The sequence below is a fragment of the Tiliqua scincoides genome, chromosome 2 (assembly GCF_035046505.1).
Source record: "Tiliqua scincoides isolate rTilSci1 chromosome 2, rTilSci1.hap2, whole genome shotgun sequence".
NCBI classification, from domain to species: domain Eukaryota; kingdom Metazoa; phylum Chordata; class Lepidosauria; order Squamata; family Scincidae; genus Tiliqua; species Tiliqua scincoides.
The window spans coordinates 187,347,263-187,372,877 of record NC_089822.1 but is presented as its reverse complement, the minus strand read 5'-3'; the positions used below and the strand labels follow the sequence as shown (position 1 = coordinate 187,372,877).

General features: G+C 43.3%; 1 protein-coding gene across 4 annotated transcripts in view; it reads right to left on the bottom strand.

The window, feature by feature from the left end:
- The window catches only part of JADE2 (jade family PHD finger 2), a 167,868-nt gene that overhangs the window by 13,344 nt on the left and 128,909 nt on the right, over positions 1 to 25,615 (bottom strand). For all 4 annotated transcript variants that reach the window (XM_066618226.1, XM_066618225.1, XM_066618227.1 and 1 more), the window contains 2 exons: positions 15,311 to 15,772; positions 9,325 to 9,442 (listed from right to left, as the gene is read on the bottom strand). In XM_066618226.1, coding sequence (XP_066474323.1) covers positions 9,325 to 9,442; positions 15,311 to 15,772 — 580 coding nt within the window. The remainder of the gene's footprint in view (positions 1 to 9,324; positions 9,443 to 15,310; positions 15,773 to 25,615) is intronic.

The window sequence follows — 25,615 nt, the reverse complement described above, 5'->3', positions numbered from 1 at the left end:
CACATAGTTTGACCCTCACGTTACTGGGAAACTCAGTTGAATGTTACAACACCACTACTTTATAAGTTGTGTAGAAAGCCTCTTTGCCTAACCTGTAATCACTAAATTCTACTTATCTTGTTAATCAGTTATAGGAAGTTAACCTTTGCCCCACTGCTACCAAAGGTAGAATCATAAGGTAGTTTTCAGTGTCCTGCTAGTCTCTATGTTTCCCTCTGGCTCTCCACATAGCTTTCCACATATTCTAGTGGCAATGAAATCTGAGGGCACATTCCAGGATGTGAATCCTTTGAAAGGAATCTTTGCCTTCAGAACATGGGAAACAAGCATGTGTTTTGCCTTTCTGTCCTTACTACTCTGGAACAGGGAAAGTACAGGGAAAGTACTACCTACAACAGGTTTAAAGGCACTATGCTCTACCTATCTTTTATTTTATACTTAAGACAACATTGCTTCTTTATTTTTAAATAAATCTGCATCTGATTTAAGTGACGCATAAAAGACTGAAGCCACTTTTCAAGAGAGATGGCCCAACTGCTTCGATTCACATCTTTAAAAGGATGTTCATGCTCCGCTTAGCTAGGCAAGGTTGAGACAATTCAGACGGGTACGAATAGAAGTCATATTAGTCTTTCAGGGATCTCTCCCTCCCTGTCTGGTCTACAGGCTTGCCTGCTCTCTGGACAGAGGGCCCAATCCTATCCAACTTTCCAGCGCCAACGCAGCCACAATGTAGACCCAAGGTAAGGGAACAAACATTCCCTTATTTAGAGGAGGCCTTTGTGACTGCCCCCCAACACAGGATGCAGCACATGCCCCGATGGCACAGTGTATCAGCGCTGGAAAGTTTGATAGGATTGGGCCCTGAGTTAATAACAGACAGGTGGTTACTGACCTCATATAAGCTAATTTCATATGGTTTCTCAGGCAGATTTTTGTCACCCCCTCCGCCAAAGTCATATAGAGCAGAGCAGTTAGAGCATATAGAGCAGTTGCACCTCTGAACACCTAGGCCTTTCTTGCACTTATTTGACAACACTATTATGTTTTTAGACAAGGGAAGACTTGAAAGGCCACTCTGACAGAGCGCAATCCTAAGATTGTGCTGGGCCAGCAGAAATCCCTTGCCCCAGCCCAGGAGGGTCACAAATGTGCTGTACAGCATGTTTGCACCTCTTCCTGAGTCAGCCAGGCCAGGGCAAATACATGTGCTGACCCACGGAGGCTACATTTAGCCTCTTCAGTGCTAAAACAGGGTGAGTTTGCACTGGCTGAGTTCGGCCTGTAAGGAAGTTGGTGGGGGCGTGGGGAGGGCGGGGAGGAGGTGTTTCGGGGTGGGCAGGTAAAGGGACAGCAGAGGTGGGGCCAGAATCTGGCACTTATGCAGGATCCTGCCCCGTTCCTGGGTAGCCGCAACAGCTCTGGGCTGCACCACCTCTAGGTGGTGCAAAACTGAGTAGACCCATTGGGACTGCAGTGGCTCTCCTTGGGGTAAGGGGAAGCAATTTCCCTTGCCCTGGGCTGAGCTGCTTTCAGCCCCAAACTCACGCTGGATATGGGGCAAGCCTGCCAGCCTCCCCATTCCAGCACAAATTTGTTTGTTTGTTTATTACATTTCTATATCACCCTTCCTCCAAAGAGCTCAGGGTGGTGTACACAGCTACTCCCCTCCTTTTGTCCTCACAACAACCCTGTCAGGTAGGTGAGACTGAGAGAAAGCGACTGGTTCAAGGTCACCCAGGAAGCTTCATGGCTGAGGGGGAACTTAGGATTGTGCTGTCAGTCATATAATGTGTAAAAGAAGCTTTTAGTCAGGGCTTTGACAGGTGAGCTCTGGCAAATGCCCACAGCCATCAGAGGACCCAACGAAACTGGGCCCTTAGCACTGAGCCCTTAGTACTGGTAGCAGTGGTAGCAACATGCACCACCAAGGGGCAGCTAGCGAATGCCATGATGGGCGCAGTGCAGGGCCCCTAGCAATCTGGAGCAGTCACAGCTCTCAGTGCTCATGGGTGAGTTCCTCCAATCTCCTCACACTTGTACTACCTTTTCCCCAAGATTTCTGGAGGAAGCCAGTAAAAAAAAAAAATCAGTTCAAGTTTTTCTGAGAAAACACAGGAAAAAACAAACACACACTGTTCACCTCCTTTCCTGCCAGTCCCTCCCCCATTGTTAAGGCTGAGCTTTTTTGCTTCCAAAAGGGGGTGCTGATCAGTGGAACTTGTTAGTGGCAAGGGTGAAGCCTATTAAAAGCTAGGCTTGGTATGGCTTGTAATGGGGTGAACCTTTCTGAATGGGGGGAATTCATATTTAGCACTTTCCTGATTCTGAATTTGCCCTTTGTAGTTGCCAATCCCTGTTGTATATAGGACAAGCTAGAAGAATTTCCATAACTTCATCTGTCTAGAGCCAAAGTTCCAAAATGACCACAAGTGACAGTAAGAAAGGCCACTTTAAGCACATTTCCAAGAAAGCAGATTTGTTTTGGAAGTAAAGCTGTCTGGGCTACAGATCAAACAAAGTGAAATATGACTCTCATGCATTTCTTGGGGTTATTTAACAGCCTCTGTGACCACTGGGATTACAGAATGATGAGCAAAAATTAAACTCCCAGGGCTAGAGCTGTTATTTATCCAAACACACCATAAATAGAAAGTAAATATGAAAATGATTTTTCATAGGTCTATCTACTGACTGCCAAAGCAGGCTGGTGTGTATCTGAATGAACTACTTAATCTATCTCAGAACAAAACAGAACAGTAAATAACTTGGAAATCCATTTGGACTACTTCATATTTTACTTACATGGAGTTCCATAACAAGGAGACCAGAATGCGACCTATACATTACCATGACTGTTAATTATTTCTAAAAACATGAGGAATGAAAAATAAAAACTGCCCTTTCCCTTAGACTTACAACTTAAGGTAGCTACAGAGAATAGATATACAGTCTTATGATTGTGTTTATGCCTGAGATTGGTTTTTCAAGTGAAGCTGCAATTTCCTCTTGAATTACAAGGCTGATCTTTGTGGCTTGATCCTATTTCCATGTTTATCACTGGCAAAGCTCCACGTGAACTTACGGGGAAGCTGGAACAAGCTCCTTCCTATCAAGTCTCTCTCTAGTATGAGCTCTTTTGTGGAAGTCTACACCACCTGAGGCAAGCAGGCAAAGCTGAACTTCAATCAAAACAGAAAACTCCACTCCAGCCAGCTCAGCTCCTGTATAAGCTAAACTGGCAAATGTGAAGCATTTGGAGTAAGAGACCCAAAAAAGACACCTGCACCAAAACATCCTGGCTAATTATGAAACCAGCATGAAAGCTGCCATGTGAATCTAATGTGTAACTGCAATATTCTCCTTGACAGCTTATTTTGGCAGTAAGAGCTACTATGTTAGCAGGTGGGGACAAGCCTTTTCCCAAGAACACTTATAACACTGACGCAGACTTTTCATCAAAATGTAGCTTAGGCAAAAATACAGTTTAGCTTAAATCACAAGGTTACCATAATAAACCCATATAAACAAATTTCCTTTATCAGACTGTCAAATTCTAGGCTGTCTTCTGTGCACTGTGTACAAATCCCCAATCCTACCCAGCCCCCAAAAGCTCCATTCCAAATAACTGTACCCAGGACAGGAAGAGTCAGGAACAGAGTAAATGAGGATTCCCTAACTACTTATGGGTACCCAGGAGATTCCACAGTAGGAGTAGGAATAAATGGATACAGTGGAACTTTCCTGCCTCCAAGAGGCCTTTCATGAGCGAGGGTCACACATTCCACATGCAACAAACCTTGAAATGCCTTAAACCCACACAGCCTTTATTACAAGAATATTGTGACTGCTTGTCATTTAATGTGGAGACATATCATTGTATCCAGTACTTGTACTATACTGTCCAAGGCTTAAGGGTTCTCAAAGGGTTTGGACACATGGCAAATTTTATCTTGGCTGCTTAACACAAAGTATTTGCAGAGTTTACCTCTAGGGAGCAACATCTAAGCCTGCCTTCTAATGGATGGATATGGACAGCACCCAACATTTAGTCAAGCAACAAAAGAAAAGGAAAAATAGCTGTAATTTAAGGGTAAAAGAAATCTATTTTGCAGCAAATGCCAGAGAAAGACAATGGGCATGCAAACTGACGTGCTCTGTACACACTTTACAGTGTCTGACTGTAATTCCAGCTCTACCCATTCAAAAATAAAGATGATGCTAGGTCACATGCAGGTATCAGAGGGTGCGTGTCCCTAAGCTTGTACATCCAATTGCAGGCTTCAACAGTTACAGCTGAAAGAGGGGAGAATCATGGAAATGCTCAGTGGCAGACCTCCCATTCATTCTATGGGGCAAATGCCCTCATACACCTTTAGGACTCCACAGAAGCCTCTCTGAGGATCCTGACGGGGTTGGAAACTGTACTTCTGGTTTTCTGGAAGCACAGTTTAAAACTATGGGGAACCTCAGAGAGGCTTCCCCGATGCATCCTGGAGTTGTGCAAAGTACTGTGCACTCCAGATAAAGGGGAGGGGAGTGGATTTGCACACAGGGGGGCAGCGACATCCTGCGGCAGGGGGGCCATTGTGGACCTTTGCCCTAGGGCGCTGTGCTGGGAGGTCTGCCACAACAAATTTTTATACCAAACTATCAGGAAACAAGAGATTTCAGAAGAACAGAAGTAAGCCCATTGTGTTCACTAAGACTTACAGCACAATACTAAGGAGATGTTGGGCCAACATGGCTGTCCCCATACCGGTCCAGAGTGTTGCAAACATGCTGTAATGCACATCTGTGATGACTCGTGAACCGGCTGGGCTGGTGCAGAGGCCCGTGCTAGCTCAGTAACACCAGTTCCGCTTCCCATGACACAGGTAAGTGTGTTCTTCATAGCGTGGGAAGTGAGAGAGGGGTGCAAGAGGGTGGAACAGAGGTGGAGAGGGAGTATTTTTAGGCGGGGGGGGGGTGGAATAGGAGGTGAATCACACCCTGGAGGGAGCAGGATCAGCTGCAGTGGCACACGCCACAGCCAAACCTGTAGACCTACATGGTCTTCCTGAATTTGTGCCGCACAGATCTGAGAAGTCCCACAGGGCTGGTTGGGGCTTTAATCAGGATAAAGAGAAATATATCCCCTTACACTGAGGTGAACTCCAGCTGTCTCCTAAACTGCTCTGGATACAGCGCAGACCATGTGGCCTAACTGCATCAGTGCAGTTTAGGACTGGGCTGTTAGGCTGACATCCTGTCTTACCAGAAACAAACATCTCTACTTATCATTTTGAGGTGGGGAACAAAAGACAAATACTATTCACAGTCTGAAAGGGGGGGATTTGTTTTCAACCCAAGACTGTACGCACATATAGCTTAGTAACTCTGGAGATGTTTGGGTCTGAATCTAAATTTTGAATGTGATTGCTGAGAAATATTGAGATACTGGACTTCGTTTTGAGAGATTTGACTTTGCTAAAGTTGTTGCCAGCCTCTGATCGGGACATAATAATGGTGGTTATAGGGCCTTTGGTGTAAGAAAGGACTTTGTATCAGAATAAACAGATTTGGAGCCACACATTTTTCAGTGTACACATTCCTGAGGCCCTCAAAATTCAACTCAAGCAGAAGCATTTAGCAAAAGAGAAATGTGGTCCAGACAGTCCTAAAGAAACCCCAGTCACGTGATGGCTTCTGAGGAGGCTCCAAAGCCACAAACACAACAACTGACTGAAAACTCTGCCAAACAACCAGATGCTCCTTCTGGAGAAAATGTTACACAGCTTTGAATTTCAGATCCTGTGCTCTTGTTGCAAAAAATGAAAAGAAATGTGCAAGATGTGGGCTCCACAACTGTGTGCTTTTAAGTTGCTGTTGATTAAAGAAAAGAAATCTACCAAGTTCCTGTTTGTTTAAAAAATAATAATAATAATTCAGATTATTTTGTGCATTGTAAGGGCACTCCCTATGAACAGATACAGCAAATACATTTACAGATAAAGCACAGAGGAGCAAAAGACAACCTGCCAGCAGTTTAACCTTTGATCCTCAAAAGAGCCAGATGCAGTTGCCAAGAAGCCAAGGCAACTGCTAGTAAAACATGCCAATGAACCAGATGCGGTCGCTAAAGTCTTTAACATCTAGAGCAGGGGTGCTCACACTTTTTTGGCTTGAGAGCTACTTTGAAACCCAGCAAGGCCTGGAGATCTACCAGAGTTTTTTTTACAATGTTCGCGCCATCATAACATATAACATTTATGTGTACAATGTATGTTGGTGTACCTTGAGCCCCACTGAGTATAACAGGACTTACTCCTGAGTAGACATGCCTAGGATTAGGCTGTGAGGCTGCAATCCTAGCCACACTTACCTGGGAGTAAGCCCCATTGAGTACAATGGGCCTTACTCCCGGCGTTTCCTCCCAGAGGCACCTGAAGGGGGGGTCGGCACTCCGCAATCTACTCATTTTGCCCCGCGATCTACCGGTAGTTCATGATCCACCTATTGAGCACCCCTGATCTAGAGTGTTAGAAGACAAGATTAGCAACAAGAATCCAAAGGAGGTGGAAGGCAACAGCGTGTGACTGCAACAGGACTTCACTCCAGGTCAGGATGATTTTAAAACATTAACAGGCAACACTTCTGGTTAGTGTTCCTAGTTAATTCCCTATCTGCAGGTGTTATATGGTTCCTTGCACAGGGTTACCAGAACATCAGGCAAAATTAAGAGTTTAATTTGAACCAGGATCCACCAGAACATAGCATTAGAACCTATTTAGAATGACATGGCTCTGCTCTGGAAAGCCAGTGTGGGGTGTAATCAGACCAGGACACAGGTTCAAATCATCACTCAGTAATAAAGCTTATTAGGTGACCTTGATCACTATCTCTCAGCCTAACACATACATCACAGGGCTGTTATGATGATAAAAGGCGATGATGGTGGGAAAGCAGGAAGCTTGCACATTGCTTTGAGTTCCTTGGAGGAAGGGCAGGATAGAAATATAACTATTAATAATAATAACCTCTGATCATGTGTAGCATATTTTTCAACGTTTATAATCAAAACCAGCCTCTATATACCTGGCATTAAGGGGAACATCTTCCAGGTTTGGGGGGCGGTATCAGTCAATGTGACACATCAAGACAAGCTTGAGACCACATACTATCTTGATAGAAATTCCCTGCAAACTGTTCTCCAGACTGACTCGCAAAAGCCAGGCAATACCAAAGCATGTGTAAACATCAGCAGCTTTCTTTCCACAATGGAGAAATCAAATCCACAAGGTATCTGCTAGGGCAGTGATTTTCAACCTTTTTCATCTCATGGCACACTGACAAGGTACTAAAATTGTCAAGGCACACCATCAGCTTTTTGACAACTGACAAGGCCCACCATCTGTTGGTGGGGAGACTCACATCCCCATTGGCCCTACAAACAAATGACCCTCCCCCAAACTCTCACGGCACACCTGCAGACCATTCACGGCACAGTGGTTGAAAATGGCTGTGCTAGGGTGTAGGGAAGAGGGAATTATACCAACCTGTCCCTCACACTGAGTTTCAAAATGTTAAGCCACCTGGCAAGACACTACTCTTCCTTGACCTCCATGAAATTCAGTGTAGGCTGATATCTTCCCCATGACACCCATTTAAATATCAGAAGCTAATTAATTGAAACATAGTAGTACTCACAGCTAGGAAAATGATCTCAGTATCTGTCATCCAGGTGGGAGCGGGGGTCGGCAGCTCAGGTATGCAACTCAGATCCCCCAAAGCCTAATAGGCTGTTCAAACTCGTGCAGATTAGAGGGGAGTCTAAATGAACCACATGATAACTCAGGCTAATGATAACTGTTTTTGGACTGCAGCCAAACAATGTCCCACCTACACAGTCAGCTCACATAAGCAGGTAATCTCTCAATCTCATTTGGGATCTGTTGTGCTTGTCTTTGCAGGAGGAAGAAGAGCTAACAGGCAGCCAGAATCCAAGGTTCAAAGACAGGGCTGGGAGAAAACAGATATACTCTGTCGGAGTAGGATTACCATGTTGGCAATTCAGGTAAGCTTTTTTCACTTTAATGTCTCTGATGCAGAGAGTGAGGCAAGGGACAGGAGACAGTACAGTAAACTTCTGATATTCTAGCATCTTCAAAACCTGGGTGGTGCTGGATTATCAAATTGACTATTGGGAGGTATATGCACACTTACACATATGTTCTATCACGCACACTCCCCTGGTTCTCTCTCTTCTGCCCCTCTCAAGCTAGTATCCTTGTTGCTACTCTAAGCTGTTCAGTTGGTCCTCGAGCAGCATCCACAGGTTGTGCAGGACCCAGTGAGGTCAGGAGTCAGCTCCCAAGCTGAAAGTACTTCCAGCAAGATTTTGATGCCGGACTATCGGAACTTTATTGCACTTTGATGCAATTACAAGTCCAGCCTATTTATACACGGATTTGACTCAACACAAATGGCCCCTGCAAATGAGAAAGAATGTACTGATCCCTGGAGAAGGGGAAAAATGCATCCCTTTAAAATCAGTTTTAAAAACTGAACAGTCCTTTAACAACAGCCTCCTTAATGAGAGAGAGAGAGAGAGAGAGAGAGAGAGAGAGAGAGACACACACACACACACACACACACACACACACACACACACACACACACACACACACACACACACACACACACACACACGACAGCAGGTTAACAATCCATCAATCCTTCTCTCTCCTGCAGACCCCTCCCTTCCCCCAGCACACGAAAGAAAGGTGATTGGTGAAGGGAGGGGCTGAGTGAAGTGCTGATGGATTGTCTTCTTAATGACTCTTATCTTAGAGTCAAAAGGTCAGCAAGGCTGTTTTTCAATCACTGGAGCAAAGAAACTTTGCTTTTTAAATTGATTTGCTATAGTGCATTTTTTTTTTTAATCCACACGAGTGCTTGGTGCGGAACCCACGTGAATAATTAGTCTCAACCTGTACTGTGTGACAACTGGTGGGAATAGGGGTCTCTATGCCCTTACTGACAGGTGTCAAGAGACACTGCCAGAGGCAGGAAACACCTGGTCAGCACTGTGCAGATGTACAGCCACTGACTAGTCAGTGCCCTGTGTGGCCTGCTGAGATTATTGTTCCATGCAGGCTGTGGCTACGCATCTACATAGTACTGACCCAGCCTCCCCATTGTGCCTCTGGTACTGCCAATTGATACCCACTGGTAAAGAACATGGAATGCCTCCTCATTTGTCAAGTACTAGCAGTACTGGTAAGATGCAAATAACCAATGCTTGTAGTAACAGGTTTTTAGAGCCCCAGAAGGGTCACATACCCGGGTAAAGATCCTTTTCAATAAGTTTCATCTGGAGATGGAAGATCTGTTCCTGCAGTTTGCAAATGGAGTGCTTCATTTTCTCTCGCCTTGTCACCATGTAACAAAGATTTCTAACCTGCAAAACAGAATAAGAAAGTTTTCCACTTTAATTGTGGAATATCTACTGGCAATTATTCTACTGGTTTAGGATATCTACTGGCAGCTCCAGCACCTCAAATGCCTTTTAACTTCTCTGTGACCTCTGCGACAACCTGCACCCCTATAGTGCACTCTGATAAAACACAAAGACTGTGGTTCAGTACCACCAATAAGTACATCACTTCTGGCTTAGTCATCATTCTATGACTAGAATCTGACAGACTAAAGAAAAAGACCATAAATTGTCATTGTCATTGACAATTACTACCAAGTGAGCAACCTGATTAACCAATTTTTTACACATTTGTGTACAGGTGTACACATTTGGTCCCTGTTGTGTATATGCAATGTTGAGCAGAAATGGCTTAAGTAGAATTCAAACTTGGGTCTTCTAACTATAAAACAAAGGGTGCAGTTCTAACCAACTTCCCAGCACTGACATAGCTGTACCAATGTGGTGTGCACTGCATCCTGCAGTGGGGAGGCAAGTCAAGGGTGCCTCCTCAAGGTAAGGGCATGCTTGTTTCCTTACCTTGGGGCTACACTGTGGATACGTCAGTGCTGGAAAGTTGGTTAAGATTGCACTCAAAGGCTCTCAAGGAGGCAAGTACTAGATCTTCAGCTATTAGCAGAAGTCCAATTTCCTTCCCTATGCCAACAGCTTTCATCAGTGTAGTGGTATTTGTACTATTAGTGTGAATCTGCCTCTAGTAGTGAGAATGAGCTTTAAAATAATAATATTTGTGCGATACACATAATATAATTCAAACTTATAGTTCAGTTCAAGTGTTAGTATCAACAAAAATATGTATGGAATACTATAACACAAAGCTTGGTTCCCAAACTTTTTTGACTGGCTGCTCTCTTGACCTACTGGGCCAATGGCTGCGGCTCCTCTTTGGGCTACAATCCTGTACACTGTATATGGTGGCAGGTTTTTTGCAAGGATTCCACAGCTCCCTTGGTTGGTTTCCATGGCTCACCAGAGAGCCACGGCTCACAGTTTTGGAACCATTGCTGGAACAGAACTCCAAATGTTTTTATGCTATTACACTGTAAGAATTTCTGTTGCCAATACAAGCTTTATAAACCAGAAGGAGAACTATGTGGCTCAGACTGCGCTTGCATACATGTCTAGATTTGTAGGAGTATGACTCATTAACAATTAGATTTTACAAATGCCAAAAAGGTATAGTACTGAACATTCAGTATTGTGAGGAGTTAAGTTGGAGTAACTGGGTAAACCCCTGAGATGTTATGCATTGATTTCAGCAATTAAATAGTTGCTTTTCTTTTTAAAAACTCCTCTCAATGGGAAGGGAGGAGGTGCGGTTCTAGTAGAGTGTGTTTATATCTTCCCTGTCAGGTGTCCTATCTAGCCATCTTTTAATTCTGAATGTTGGAAACTGCAGGTAGGAGTCCAGGATAGGATAAGCAAAATGCTGCCCAAAACAGCTCTTGGAGGCAATCTTGAGTATCATGTTGAGGACCCCAGGGTTTCACCATTTACATCAAGACCATCTTGACTGGAGCAGTTCAGGATATAATGCTGACCATGACTATTATGGGCTGATGCCAGTTTATATTTGGCCCCTCACACACAGCAGGGTATTTTCTTGTCTTGTGTATGTGTGCGCATGTGGGAGTGGACAATGTGTCCTTTTCATGATCAGATCACCACCTGGTCAGGTTTAGGTTATTTAAAAGCATTTCACTGTGCAGTGAGGGACTTTTAGAACAGTTTACTCTCTGAGCATAATGGATGCGGTTTTCTAATGACGTGGAGAGATTCTCCTGACTACATGGCTCTGCCTTTCCCTGCTCTGATTGTCCTATGCAAAAATGATCCAAGTGATAGACGCAATCACTCTTAATTGCCCTCTTCTTTCTCATGGAAAGTCACTCAGCTTTGTGACTTTCCTCAGAGCTGAAAGCAATAAAAGGGGAAGGACAATGGTCATCAGAGTGTCACTGGAGAGAATGTGATGAAGTTGACAGAATGCAGACTACAGCCTATCTTCAGACCTACTTGAGAAGAAAATGTCTTGTCTGCCACCATTATATCCCATCAGTGCCATCCAGTAGAGCTGTTTTGAGTGGTGAGCCGTCTTTCACAAGTTGGCCCACTGGGGAGAGCATGGACAGCCCTCAGCAGCCTGCTGTGACTGATTTGCTAATCACTTTGGAAACGAAATCTCTCACATCAGTTCCAATTCCAAGCTTCAATGATATAGTGGTTGCCTGGGGGTTGCCAGAGCACCCACTTGTCAGGTTTTATTGGTTTCATCTCAGATTGTTCAACCTGAGGATGTGGACAGGGTACTTGGATCCCGAAAACCAATCACTTGTGCACTTCAGCCTTACCCATTCTGGCTAGTTAAATCAAGCTGCAGCCTTTCCACACCTGGGAATAAGCCCCATTGATTATAATGGGACACCTGAGTAGACATGCATAGGATTGGAAAGTGTAAGGATTAGGGTCATGGTCAACAGAGGTGATCAATGCCTCCTTAACAAAAGGGTATGTACTTTCCAGTTGCCATATGAAGATGTTTTGAGGCACAGGAAGACCATGTGTGACCTCCTTGTGTCTCAGAAGGCCTGTCAGAGGCCTCAGACTTCCTGTTTTTCACAAAACTGGAAGTACATCTCTGAGGCCTCCGGCAGGCTTTCTACGATGCAAGGAAGTCTGGTGCACCTCCTTGCATCTCAGAAGATGAGACCAGAAGGAATTCTAGCATTTCAAGCGAGGCACTGCATTGCGGGTTCGGAACCCGCAGTTGGCCAAATCTACCCAGCGGATATGGAGGACCCACCTGTAAACTAATTAATGTTAATTAATTAATTAAACTGCAAATAAGACTCCTTCCCAGCATAGACTCTGAATACAGTAAATTTTCAACAACAGTAAATACAGTAAATTTTCAACAAGACATGTACAGGATTGTGATGTTAATTTTAAATAGGCATGCACAGGATCAGGTTGTCAATTTACTAATTTAATATAAAGTCCAGATACCAACCAACACCCTACAATCGGGCTAATTCTTATTGGGCCTGGTCTCTAGTCTAAATATTTGCTTTTAATAGTTGAGTTGTTCTGTCCAGTGAGGAGTACTTTGCTCAAATAAAAGCAAGTTTTCTGCCTAGCAGGTGCACAGCAAATGACAATACTCTTGAAATAAACCAAGCCATCCAAAGTCATGTCTATCTTGCTTCCTTCAGGAGGGCTGTCGTTTTACCAGTGACTGATGACCCAGTTGCACGAAATTCCCCTCAGAGAAAAGCTCCGCTAAGCATAAATACTGAATGCCAAGGGGATGCCAGTAGTAAAAGAAACCCTCTGCTGGTTGGCTATCCGGTTTCGACAGCCTAACTGTTCAGGCAAGAGCAAAGCCAGACACAGATCAAGGAAACCAGCAAAAGAAAGAATATCCCGCAGAGCTATTTAAGTGTCGACTTACTTCCTGATACACCATCATGCTGTTGCAACAAGAGGGCTCTGACAGCATAACCTCTGATCCTGAAGTTCAAGATCACTCCTCAAGCTGAAGAGTTGCTGATTTTGACCATTTGGTTTTCCAAATTGAGCATAGGGATGAGAAAAGCCTGCACTAATCTCTAAGAGAACCTCATTTATATTTAAGCCTCCAAGTCACACACTGTCAGCAGCACAGTGTGAGGTAAATTTAGACTTAGCAGGAATCTAAATATACTTGTCTTCTTCTGACCTTAGTCCACCCTGGTTCATTCAAGTAGTAACCAGGCCAAATACTGCTTTCCATTAAAGTTATATGTCATGCCATTACAAGTCATACCTGTAAACAATAGAGGCGGCCAAGAGGAAACAAAGTTTTATTCACATAATGAAAATCGCTCCAAGACCCCAGTCATTTCCTACCATAAAGATGTCAGATCTTTATGAAACTGGCCTGATAGAAATGTTTATATAAGCAAGAACGTAGTCACAATTATGCATAGTTAAACAATGAAGCACTGCCCTCACACTTTCAAGCTTATCTTTGCAATGCAGTCTCTGTACAATAGATCAGTGTTTCTCAAAGTGTGCTCCAAGGAACCCCCGGGGCTCCCTGAGACTCCTTGTAAAGGAGGGCACCAGGATGAGGTCTCTTGTTATCTGGTGTGCTCCCTGGGGCATTTGGTGGGCCGCTGTGAGATACACGAAGCTGGACTAGATGGGCCTATGGCCTGATCCAGTGGGGCTGTTCTTATGTTCCTTCAGAGGTTCCACAAGCACACCATAAGTGGCCGCCATCTGCTCAGCAATGTGCCACTCTGTAAATGTGTAGGTAATCTGGGGCTCCCTGAGACTCTGTGCATGTACCAGTGAGGCTCCCTGAGACCTCATTTAGGAGTGTGAGGTGCACTGGTGACCAAAAAGTTTGGGAACTGTTGCCATAGATGACGTAGCTTTACTAAAGCCAGGAAGAGATACTTCTGGTTAGTAGCTGTGCTGCTGCATGCAAGACAGTAAAAGAACATTTATTAGTATCCTGAAGTGCTACACTGCCATTACTGTTGGATTCCTATAAACTTCTGTTTTATTAGCTATGCACAGATTAGAAAAAAGAAAACACTGGCAGAACCAGCGTGAAACTACAGAAAGCAGAGGAGATGGGAACAGAGCTGACACAGCATAAACAACTTCAGGAAGAACCAAAACCCTTTGCCCAGTGAAATGACCCAGGTTTGTGCCACAAGGAAGAGTGAATGGCCACTACGTCCTGAAGAGAGAGGAACAGAATGGAAAAGTAGAATAGGAGGAAATGGATGTACTGTACAAAAGTAACATTCTGAATACAGAATGTTTCAGGTGCCATGCAGCTGCCTTTAGCTGTAGTGAGTTCAAGGCTATGGTTGGGGAAGATTTGCCCAGCGCTGAAAAGGTTGTTATGCTTCAAAAAGTTTTGTCCTGAGCAGAGAGAGATTAATGGAGGTGAGGAAGTAAATTATAAAAATGGTGCATTTTTTGATTATTTTGATTTTTACATCTGTGATTATGAATCTATTTATATAAAATCTATAAGTTACCTTTTGGTAGAAAACAGTACATTTTTTTATACTGTGGCATCAATCTACATGGCACTTTGCAAGATTTCTTACAAAAGACAGGTCCAAATCTCTAAACAGGGCTGGGATGTTTTAGCACCTTGTGTAGAAATACCACTGTGTGGTTAGTAGATGAGGCTACTCAAGGAGAATGTTCCCCTTGTGGGCATTCATGCCTGCTATAGAAATTAATTACAAATGAAGAAGCAAGAGAAAAGCTTTCATGAGAACACATTTCCTTTTCCACCACCCTACTGATGTGCCTTTAATGTGCTCAAGAGGGACCAACATTTATAGTGGAATGCCTCCATTTCACTATGGAAGGCCTTCCATTTCACAGCAGAAGGACCAGAGAATTTCACTGGTATTTGAAGCTGGTATTTGAAGCTACCCAAAAGCTGGTTCCTGCCATGCTAGCAGGTTTGTGCTGAAAGCTGCTCCTCATCATAGATCGGATCCATGGCTATTAACCTACAACAGACAGTGGACTGTCTTTTTCCTCACATGTCAAAGGCAAAACAAAACCATTCATTTAACCATAGGTGAAGAGGTAGAATTGTATCATTTTTATATTTAATATTTGTGTTCCATCTGAATAATAGTCAAAATGAAAATGAATAGATACTGATTGCCACAGAAGCTGTTCCTGTGAAGGATAAGTTACTACAGTATAGGGGAAAACTGACTAGGCCTCTGGAGTTAAGGAATTGTTGACAATGGTTACACTAGTCTTGGCAGCAGTTGGGAAGTTCACTAAACCAGAAATTTTACTTACCCTTTCAAGGTCTTGCCGAAGGTGTGTGAAAAGCTTCAAGCGTCGATACAACACATCCTGCTCTTGCTGAGCCAAATTGTCCACCTCATCTGTTTTGGGCACCATCAGGGGCTTGTTGCAATTGGCTTTCCTCTTCAGCTTCCAGTACTGATAGATGAAGTCAACTAGCCACTCAGTCAAATCAAGGTTCTCAGCTACCTCAGAAGGCTTCACGAGATCATAGAAGTCTTCCTCCAGTTGCTGGAGCTTCTGCTTCCTTAGTGTTGCCTTTTCCACATCTAGTTTGCCTTGATCTGCATCTGTTCGTGCCTCATCAGGTGGCTTAGTGGCATTGCTGCTATGCTCGAGACAGAATGACTTGAACTTCACTTCATCGTTCTCTGCTAAAAGTGTCCGCATGTCCAGATTGTGTTCAAAGGCGCATGTTACATGAAAGGCTGTGATGCAGGAAGGCATGGAACACTACATTGGGAGGAAAAACAGAGCAAAGGTCTGAGTGTTCCCTGGAGCCATTTCACATGAAACACTGTTGTCCATGGCAATTTTTACAGTACAATCATGACATAATTTTGCTACTGTAAATAACAAGTCCCATGACTGAGCTAAAGGTGTAGGAACGGGAAAGACTATATTCCATTGCTATATATTTGGGTCTTCTCAATTTTCTTGGAAGAATAGATAAATGCTGTCAATATATTCAGTCTGTTCAAGTTCTGACAAAGAATTGTTCATATATTACATGTTTGCATATGATATTTTTACTTTATGTCATCATTCCTCTCTTAGGAGTTTTCTGCTTCATTTTGTTCAGAAGAAATTAAATTATTTAGGTCATCTCATCTCTCACTAGGAGCAATGGGGGTCTTCTATATGAGACAAAGTATCCCCAGAGGCATAATACCCTTCCTGTGATACATCCATAAGTACTGATCTAGTAAAAACAGCAGGATTGTACACATGTTAAACAGTACCTAGGTATCTCAGCACTCAGGACAATCACTATTAATCTGCATCTGGGGTACAGTTGTTCACACATTCAATTCAATGCAGGTGCAACCTGGGTATAGTGTATGCAGATGGCTGATCTGTAAAACTGAATCCAGGTTCTGTAATTCACTCAGAAATGTGTTCCCATAAGCACATGAGCTCCAGAAGGATCTCTCCAAACTGGCAGAATGGGCAGCAAAATGGCAGATGCGTTTCAATGTAAGTAAGTGTAAAGTAATGCACATTGGGGCAAAAAAATCAAAACTTCACATATAGGCTAATGGGTTCTGAGCTGTCTGAGATGGAACAGGAGAGGGATTCTGGGGTGGTGGTGGACAGGTCGATGAAAGTGTCGACCCAATGGGTGGCAGTGATTAAGAAGGCCAATTCTATGCTTGGGATCATTAGAAAAGGTATTGAGAATGTCATCATGTCATGTTGGCAACCTTCAGTCTCGAAAGACTAAAACGACTAATATTATAATGCTGTTGTACAAATCGATGGTAAGGCCACATCTGGAGTATTGTGTCCAGTTCTGGTTGCCACATCTCAAAAATAACATAGTGGAAATGGAAAAGGTGCAAAAGAGAGTGACTAAAATGATTACTGGGTTGGAGCACCTTCCTTACGAGGAAAGGCTACAGCGTTTGGGGCTCCTCAGCCTGGAAAAAAGGTACCTGTGGGGGAACATGATTGAGATATAGAAAATTATGCACAGGAAGGATAGAGTGGATAGAGAGATGCTCTTTTCCCTCTCGCACAACACCAGAACCAGGGGACATCCACTAAAATTGAGTGTTGGGAGAGTGAGGGCAAACAAAAGAAAATATTTCTTTACTCATATAGTTAGTCTGTGGAACTCCCTGCCATAGGATGTGGTGATGGCATCTGGCCTAGATGTCTTTAAAAGGGTATCGGACAAACTTCTGGAGGAAAAGTCCATCATGGGTTACAACCCATGATGTGTATGTGCAGTGTCCTGCTTTTAGAAATGGGCTACGTCAGAATGCAAGATGCTAGGGAGGGCACCAGGATGCAGGTGTCTTATTGTCTTGTGTGCTCCCTGGGGCATTTGGTGGGCCACTGTGAGATACAGGAAGCTGGACTAGATGGGCCATTGGCCTGATCCAGGAGGGTTGTTCATATGTTCTTAGCAGATAGCAGTACCTGTGTAAAAACACTCTGTACATAAGCATAGTATAATGTGCAAACAGTTCCAGTATAATAGCCCATGCAGGAAGAAATGGCTAGCCTTGTAACATGGGATGGTGGTGGGAACAGACATGCTGCTGTTTGCTCCCTATTTCAAAAACTCAACTAGATTGTCTCACAAGCACTGGAGAGGTGGAATGCACCAACTCTGCATAACTACAAAAAATAAAAGTAAAAAATTAGATGAATTCCATAGGGAGTGCAGTCAGTGCAAGTACACTCTAATGAATGTCTGAAACGTAATGTGCATAAGACAATGGTTTTCAAACTGGTGGGTCATGACCCACAAGCTCATGTAAAGCTTCCCCATCCCTTTAAGGGGCAGGAGGAGGTAGTGATATGATCCCCAGGATCGTGTCGCTAAGGGGTGAGGGGGGTTCTTTTACTTACTGTGGGCAGAAGCAAGCAGCAGGAGGTGCAGGTAGCCCCACGCTGTTCTCCACAGGGCTCTGCGACTGTTAGAATGTTGAGAAGCAGCACATGCAAAGCACATCCTGCAAACTGGAAGTGGTTTGCATGTGCTGATTCTCAACATTCTAACACTTGCAGAGCCCTGTGGAGAACAGCGTGGGGCTCCCCACACCTCCTGCTGTGTGCTTCTGCCCACAGTAAGTAAAAGAACCCCTCTCACCCCTTAGCGACACGATCCTGGGGATCATATCACTACCTCCTCCTGCCCCTTAAAGGGATGGGGAAGCTTTACATGAGCTTGTGGGTCATGACCCACCAGTTTGAAAACCATTGTCTTATGCACATTACGTTTCAGACATTCATTAGAGTGTACTTGCACTGACTGCACTCCCTATGGAATTCATCTAATTTTTTACTTTTATTTTTTGTAGTTATGCAGAGTTGGTGCATTCCACCTCTCCAGTGCTTGTGAGACAATCTAGTTGAGTTTTTGAAATAGGGAGCAAACAGCAGCATGTCTGTTCCCACCACCATCCCATGTTACAAGGCTAGCCATTTCTTCCTGCATGGGCTATTATACTGGAACTTAGCGACACGATCCCCTCGTCCCCCTTAGTGACGCAGTCCTGGGGACTTCGTCACTGCCCTTGCCCCTACCCCACATAGGGACTTAGGGAGTAATGCTCCTTAAAAGTTTGAGAACCACTGGCATAAGAAGTACAGCCTCTCATGAAAAAATTAACCAAATGTGATGGAGAATTTTATTTCTGCCCTTCATCTTGATCCCAAAGATACTATTTCTACATCTTTCACTGGACCATGCCTTTGTTCTGTTCACAACATAGACTGTAGTTCTAAACACTGTAGCTAGGTAGTAAGTCACATTGAAGACAGTAGGACTTACTTCCAAGTAAAGATACCATAGGATTGCATGATTTGTGCACTGTTAGTGTACTGGTCAAAAGTAAGGTAAGATGGAGTATCTATTCAGATCACTACACCATATACCATGCCACTAGATACAGAAATGGTAATTAAGACTGGATTTCAATAAAAGGGGTCAGAAAAAGTATATTATTTGCCATGTATGAATGGTGAAGAAGTGAACTTTTTTGCCAGAGGCACAAGAATTCACAAGAAGTTATTGCTTTCTGGTGCTCAGCTAGAGCAAAAAGTATTTAAATTTAACACACAGACAGTACAAGAGACACACAGAAACAGTTTTGCCTGTGAAACAGCATCACAAGTGCTACTGATTCTCATGGGGACATTGGCTTTTTTGAAATGCTCATATTCTTTTGAAAAAAGAAAAAAAAAAGTCCTACCTCCTTGTTATTTCCTGTTCCTTTTTATCTTTAAGCTACCTTGGCTAATTTGATTTTTGTTCTGCAGACTGGGTCACAAGCTCATGAATAACGCTGCCCTTTCAGGGGCTTACAATGCCCCCAAAGCACAGGACCTTTATTAGTACCTTCCCTTTGATATTGTTATTTAATTAGTGTTGCAAAAAAAGAAAAGATAAAAAGAGGACTTTGGTTTCTGCAGAATTATATCATAAAAATTAGCTTATTAAAGCTCATTGCAGTGACTAAATAGCTGTCAACTGTTCTTATAAAAAAAGAACTTTGGAATACTTTTGTTAAACCCCTCCCTGGGTAATTTGTTCTGTCAGGCCCTCTTCCCCTAGGTAGTAAAATCCAAGCACCATTTCCCATTGAACACAATACATTTCTCAGCTAACTGTATGGAACTCTGCAGTCTCCTCATGGATCTCCCCACTATTCATTAACTGTTTTTTTAATGGCTCAGAGTGTCAGGTAATTATTTAAGCCATAACCCATAAGAAAGCAGTCTATTCCAGCTGCTAATGACCAGTTAAACTGTAATAAGGAGCTATTCTGAAGGGCTTATTGCTGTAGACACCACACTGAGCAGTTTACATAACATGGTTAAGAAGAATAGTAGCTCCAACTTGAATGTCCACATTAACACAAGGGATATTTCCTGGAGAATACAGAGAAGTGATTCAGGGTATCTGTGTGTTCTCAGTTGAGTGTGAGGAGAATTTAAATTTTAGGGGGGAAAACCATTTTATGGTGAACTTTAAATACTCAATATGCAAACCTTTATTTTTGCTCCATGGGTACCTTACAGTGTGTTTTACTTCAGCTGAGCTCAGATACCAAAACTGAACTTAGATGAGGAAAAAAACACCTATCAAGGAAAGGCTATGGGGAGGAAAATGGCAGGTATGAAGAGAGTTCAGCTCTTCTACACTAAATGTCACCCTTTTACCAAAAAAACCAGAGCCCCATCCTTCATGCTAAATATGATTGAGGCAGATTTGAGTTTAGACAAACAGGTGCACTGATATCTAATTTGGGCCTCAATTTACAGCAGGAAGAATTTAGGCTTTTGGGAGCCTTGGGAATTAGTAAAAAATGGCTTGGGGAGACTGGCCAAGGGAGGCAAAATCCACTGCAGAATGACAAATTTTAGTTGTTTCTTACACACACACACACACACACCCAATTCAATAATGCACTCTGCTCAATATTCTGTCCATGACCCAACAAGGCTGGCCTGAGATTTGAACCTGGGTTCCTGGGAGCTGGAAAAAAACAGAAGAAAAAAATTCAAACCATTGAGGCTGCGGACGAAGTAGGCAGAAGATGTAGGGATGACTTTAGATTGCTGTCAGAGTTACTGGTGTCTCTGAAGTAACCTTCTGCCCACCACTGTTCTAGAGTATCTATGGAAGGCAGAAGAATCATAATAGCATGGTGGGATGGTAGACAACCCAGGGACATTCTGCCTGTTGTAGAGTCATGAAGAGGAACAGTACCTGTCCAGAGAGGGGATCTGGCAGCTCTCAGGTCTGACCAAATATTTAAAACTACATTTATTACCAAGTAGGAGGAAGTCTCAGTGTGGGAAGCTCTTATGAAGACATGATGTATGAATCTAAGTGCTTTTCTTTCACTATTTTTGCTGGATGCACATTTAAAAACTAGTACCAGGTTCCAGACTTATAAAGGAGAACTGGTCCACTACAAGCTGGCCTTTACTGTGGATACATCTGATACCCTTAGGAAGAAAAAAAAAAAGAGTATGCTGAAAAGATGCAACAGAGTAGTTTTCGTACATCGTATTGCATTCTGAAGTTACAAGCATTTGCCAACCATAAACTGTCTTGACTGAATTTTCTTGTCCAGTAGCCAAAGCTGCAATTTCACTGCATACATAGCTAGATAGCTACTGACAGAGCCAATTGTACTTATACTGGAGTAACATATGGGGACACTTTAAAAATGAGCAATTGAGAAGATCTTTTGTACAGTAATGCACATAGATACAGTGATGAGACTGAGAGGAAAGGAGAGCAAGAAACTCCTTGCTCTTAACTCAGCATTCAAGCTACTAAAATAAATGCATCTAACTTAACTATTTGCGTCACAAGCAGTATTAATATCATTATTAAATTGTTTATGGCTCTTGCTAGAACAACTGCCTACCCAGTGCCCTTTTACACAGGAAAGATTATCCATGCTACCTTAGAGATAAAACAAATAGAATGCCACCCAGCCTGGGTTTCTTGTGACAGATGGCAAGTAGTAGTTGTCAGGGACTCTGCCCAAAATGCAAATAGGAAATAATTAGCAAGCCGAGCTGACAGGTCAACAACGAAAAGTACCTGTTCAGCAGTAGCTACCAAAGAGCTTTGCATAAAGTGATAATGGGCATTATTGATGCATCTTTTTTTCCGTTAGAGAATGAAACGACAGCAGCAATAAATATGCCAATACATAGAAGGCGCTGCGAACAGTGGTAATGTTCATACATAAGAACAGAAAGAAGAAAGATTGCCGCTGGATCTGATTGTCCTGTGGTACAACAACTTAGCTGAAAGCTTTTGTTAAGGAGTTCAATTGCTGGGTGACAATGCACAAAAGCATTTATTTTTGCTTAGTTTAGGGCAAGAAGCCTCTGAGATGTTGGGTCTTCTCTGTTACATGAGTATTTAGATGTTAAGTGGTTGCTGATGGTGATTCATACAGCAGATGTGATTCTTTAAGAGTAATTTTTGAATAATTCTTAGATAATATTGTCTTTTGATGTTACCATCATGTCAGTTCCCTTTCTAGCAGATGGAGTGATCTCCCTATAATCTTTCTATCACTTGATGGAAGGTCTAGGAGAAATGCATGAGGCCTCATTGCTTTCAGCAGCCGTACCCCAGCCAGCGGCTAAAGACTGGGTGCCAAGGGATTGCTCTGCACAAGTCAACGCATTATGCTATCAGAACCACAAGTGTTTATATGGGAGCAAATGATGTAATTATTGGGAAGGTTTATAGCTTGCCATGGAAATATGTTTGCTAAGGTAAACCACAGAGTCTGATAGTTCTGTTTCTGCTCAGAAAAGGGAACTGTTCAGTGCTGAACACTTGCAGCTTTTCCCCCTGGGAAATCAAAGGCAATGAATCTTATGGTCAACAGTCGACATGCTGCCATTTGTCCTCTGCATCACTGTTGACCCACTAAAAAAGTGCAGTAATAAGACTCTGTGCTGCTTGGAGGTGTTCTCTCCTTGCTGAGGGCTCTTCACATGGCCAGCTGAAGATCTCAGGGGCATTCAGATATCTTAGCAAAGTTGGAAAGTGCCTTTTTCTTCCTCCCTCAATAAACCCCTTGGTAAGAGCTGCAGCTCAGTAGTAGAGTATATGCTTTTCATGTAGAAGGTCCCAAATAGGGCTTAAGAAACTCTAAGCAGGTAACTCCAAATAGGGCTGGGAAAGATCTCTGTATGAAAAATGTGGAAAACTGCTGCTAGACAGTGTAAACAATACTGATCTAGATCAGGGGTGTCCAAACTTTTTGGCAGGAGGGCCACATCATCTCTCTGACACTGTGTCGGGGGCTGGGGAAAAAAGAATTAATTTAAATTTCAAATTTGAATAAATTTACATAAATTAATATATTGGAAATGGAACTTCTATGAATGAATGAAGGTCTTGCAATAGCTCAAGGCCTATAACAGGCCTTGCGCAAATCAAGGCCGGTCTTTCCTTCGCTGCCACTGCTGCATCACAAATGTGAAACAGCAAGTAGTGGAGGGAGCCCTCACCCCACAGCTCATGCAAGAGGTTGAACAGTCACCCTCATGCTGAGAGCACTTACGTTGGGCAAGCATGGGTTCCAACAGCAAGTCTCTGGAGGGCCAGAGTCTCATTGGAGTCTGAGGGCTCCCTGAGGGCCGCATTGGGAGTCCCCGAGGGCCGCAAGTAGCCCCCAGGCCAGGGTTTGGGCACCCCTGATCTAGATGGACCAACAGTCTTAGGGCCCAATCCTAAGCTGGGCCAGCACCGGTACTGTCACAAATGTGCCATAAGGTGCATCCACAACACCCTGCGCAGAGTCTGTGCTGGCCCAGTGCCAGCCGGATGCCACCTGGAACTAGTTAAGAGCTCTGGGCTGTGGTGAGGGCCATGGGGGAAGGCGTTCAGGAGCGGGGAGGGGGTGTGACCAGTGGATCTCTGCTCCGCCAGATCTGGAACTCTGTGTTGGGCCTTCTCTCTCAAGACTGCATTGGCAAAATAGCCGACACAGATTTGAGAAGCCCCAATGTGGGGCTTGGGGCTTTCCCCAGGGAAAAGATACAAAAGTGTCCTTTCCCCAAGGAGCCCTCCTGTAGCCTCGGCAGTGCCACGGGATATAGCGGTAGCTATTTTGGCACCGCTGTACCCGACGGAGCTGTTACCTTCAGGAATGGGCTGTTACTCAATAAGGCAGTTTCATTTGGCATCCTATACAGTCATTTTGAGGGCACAGCATGCAACCTTCTAAATAAGAATGAAGCTTCCTTTCCTGTTTGGGTTGCAGTGTATTTGAAGGTCTTTACATTCTAGAGAAAAGCCTGACAGCACAATGGCAGATTTTCTTAAATGGTTGGAAACTAGAGAAGGCACAATGGAATTTTCAGGATCTGTAAGTGGGATGACTTCATTCAAATGATTATTAAGAAAATGTATATACTGCTTTTCTACAAAAATGGTATGAAATGAAACGGTTTGTAGTATGTGAGTTTCTGGTCTCCTTTCTACAGTCCATGTGAGAAAAGAAATACAAGAATTTCAAAATTTTATTGTAAAAGTTCCCCAAACAAACTTTGCAGCCAGAATGAACTGTGCAAAAATAAATGTGTAGAATTAATTTGTTCAGTATTTTAGGAAAATACAGCAACTGGGCCTTCTGTGTGCAATCCTTGATGTGAGATTGTAAAAAAAAGACTTCAAGAGATCAAACTGTAACACTGTATGATGGCCTTTTGAGTGCAAAAGGAAGGGGGGTGGGTGGGGAAAGGACCTGCTCAGTGCAAAAGGTTATTTGAGACCAAATCCAAAGTTATATGATGAATGATAAAAGTGTGGTGGTGACAGCACAGGGAGCAACTCCCTAATGTCAAGGAGGTAATAAAGAAGAACTGAAGTTTAAAGATACCTGAGCAAGTAAAAAAAAAGACTGGAATAGTAATAGCAAAACACTGGAGCCAGGCCCTTAAAGAATTTTATGCAGGACTGATAATTGTTTGGGTTTTTTCCTCCTTCCCCACCCATGCCAAAACATTTTACTTTGGAAACACTATCCATTTCATAGTCATTATTTCAGATATTTATTTATTTGATAATTTATTATTATTAGTTATTATTAGAAACTTCACAGTCTTATTTCTTGAACACATTCTGCCTGTTACTTTTCCTCCTACACATATTCTGCCCTTCCCTTTGGCTCTGCTCCTCTACAGAAGGCTGATAAAGCCTGGCCCCAGTGCTCCCCTGTGCTTGCCGGAGAGGCTGCTTTGGAATGAGGGGAAGGTGCACTGTTATGAGTGGTGGAACTTGCCACTCCACTCCCCTTTCTCCGTGAAAGGGTATGTCCGCCGAGATGTGTTCAGGCAGGTTAGTTAGAGACCTTCCGCTGCTGGATCTGGCCTGCTGGCTTTATGTTTGGCACCCCTGGGCTGGAATCTCATACCTACCCTATCATGGCACTGGTTTTGCATACAGCTAGTAAACACAGGATAGTCACAAAAACTACAGTTTTGCCTTAAAAAAAAGGAAAAAAGTGGGAGGGAGGGAAAGAAAGAGAATGGGTGGGAGGGTAGAATTTAATACTTATTTATTTCTAAGTTTCATTGCAATGCTTAATCGTTACTCAAAGGCTTTAAGCAACTGAATCATCTACATATTCCATTTTTTCTTTCACTGCAGAAATATTCTACCTTTTAGAAGGGCAGCACTGAGAAAAAACCTGTGTGTCAGTCTTACAAAGACTTAGGAAATGTAGGATGTCAGCAAAGGAGACAATAAAACCCTGTTTTCCATTTCAGGTGACCTTTCATGCAAATCCATTCAGTTCAGAGCATTTCAAAACTAACAAGTGAGCCAGAGTTAAGAGGATGAAATCTAGGAGAAAACTGAATTCCTTTTTTTTTTTAATGCTGCCAAGTGTAGCTGACTCGTTTCCCTGCCCATCCGTTCTTTGTCAGTAGTTGCCATTATGACAGAATATCTCCATCTGGCAGGGTGAATAAGCAGATCTACCAGAGCCATCACAAATATAGTTGAATCAACACTGGGAGGATTTAAAGAAATGTGTAGGAGCTTTCCTTTCAGGTTAAAAAGGACGGCTTTTA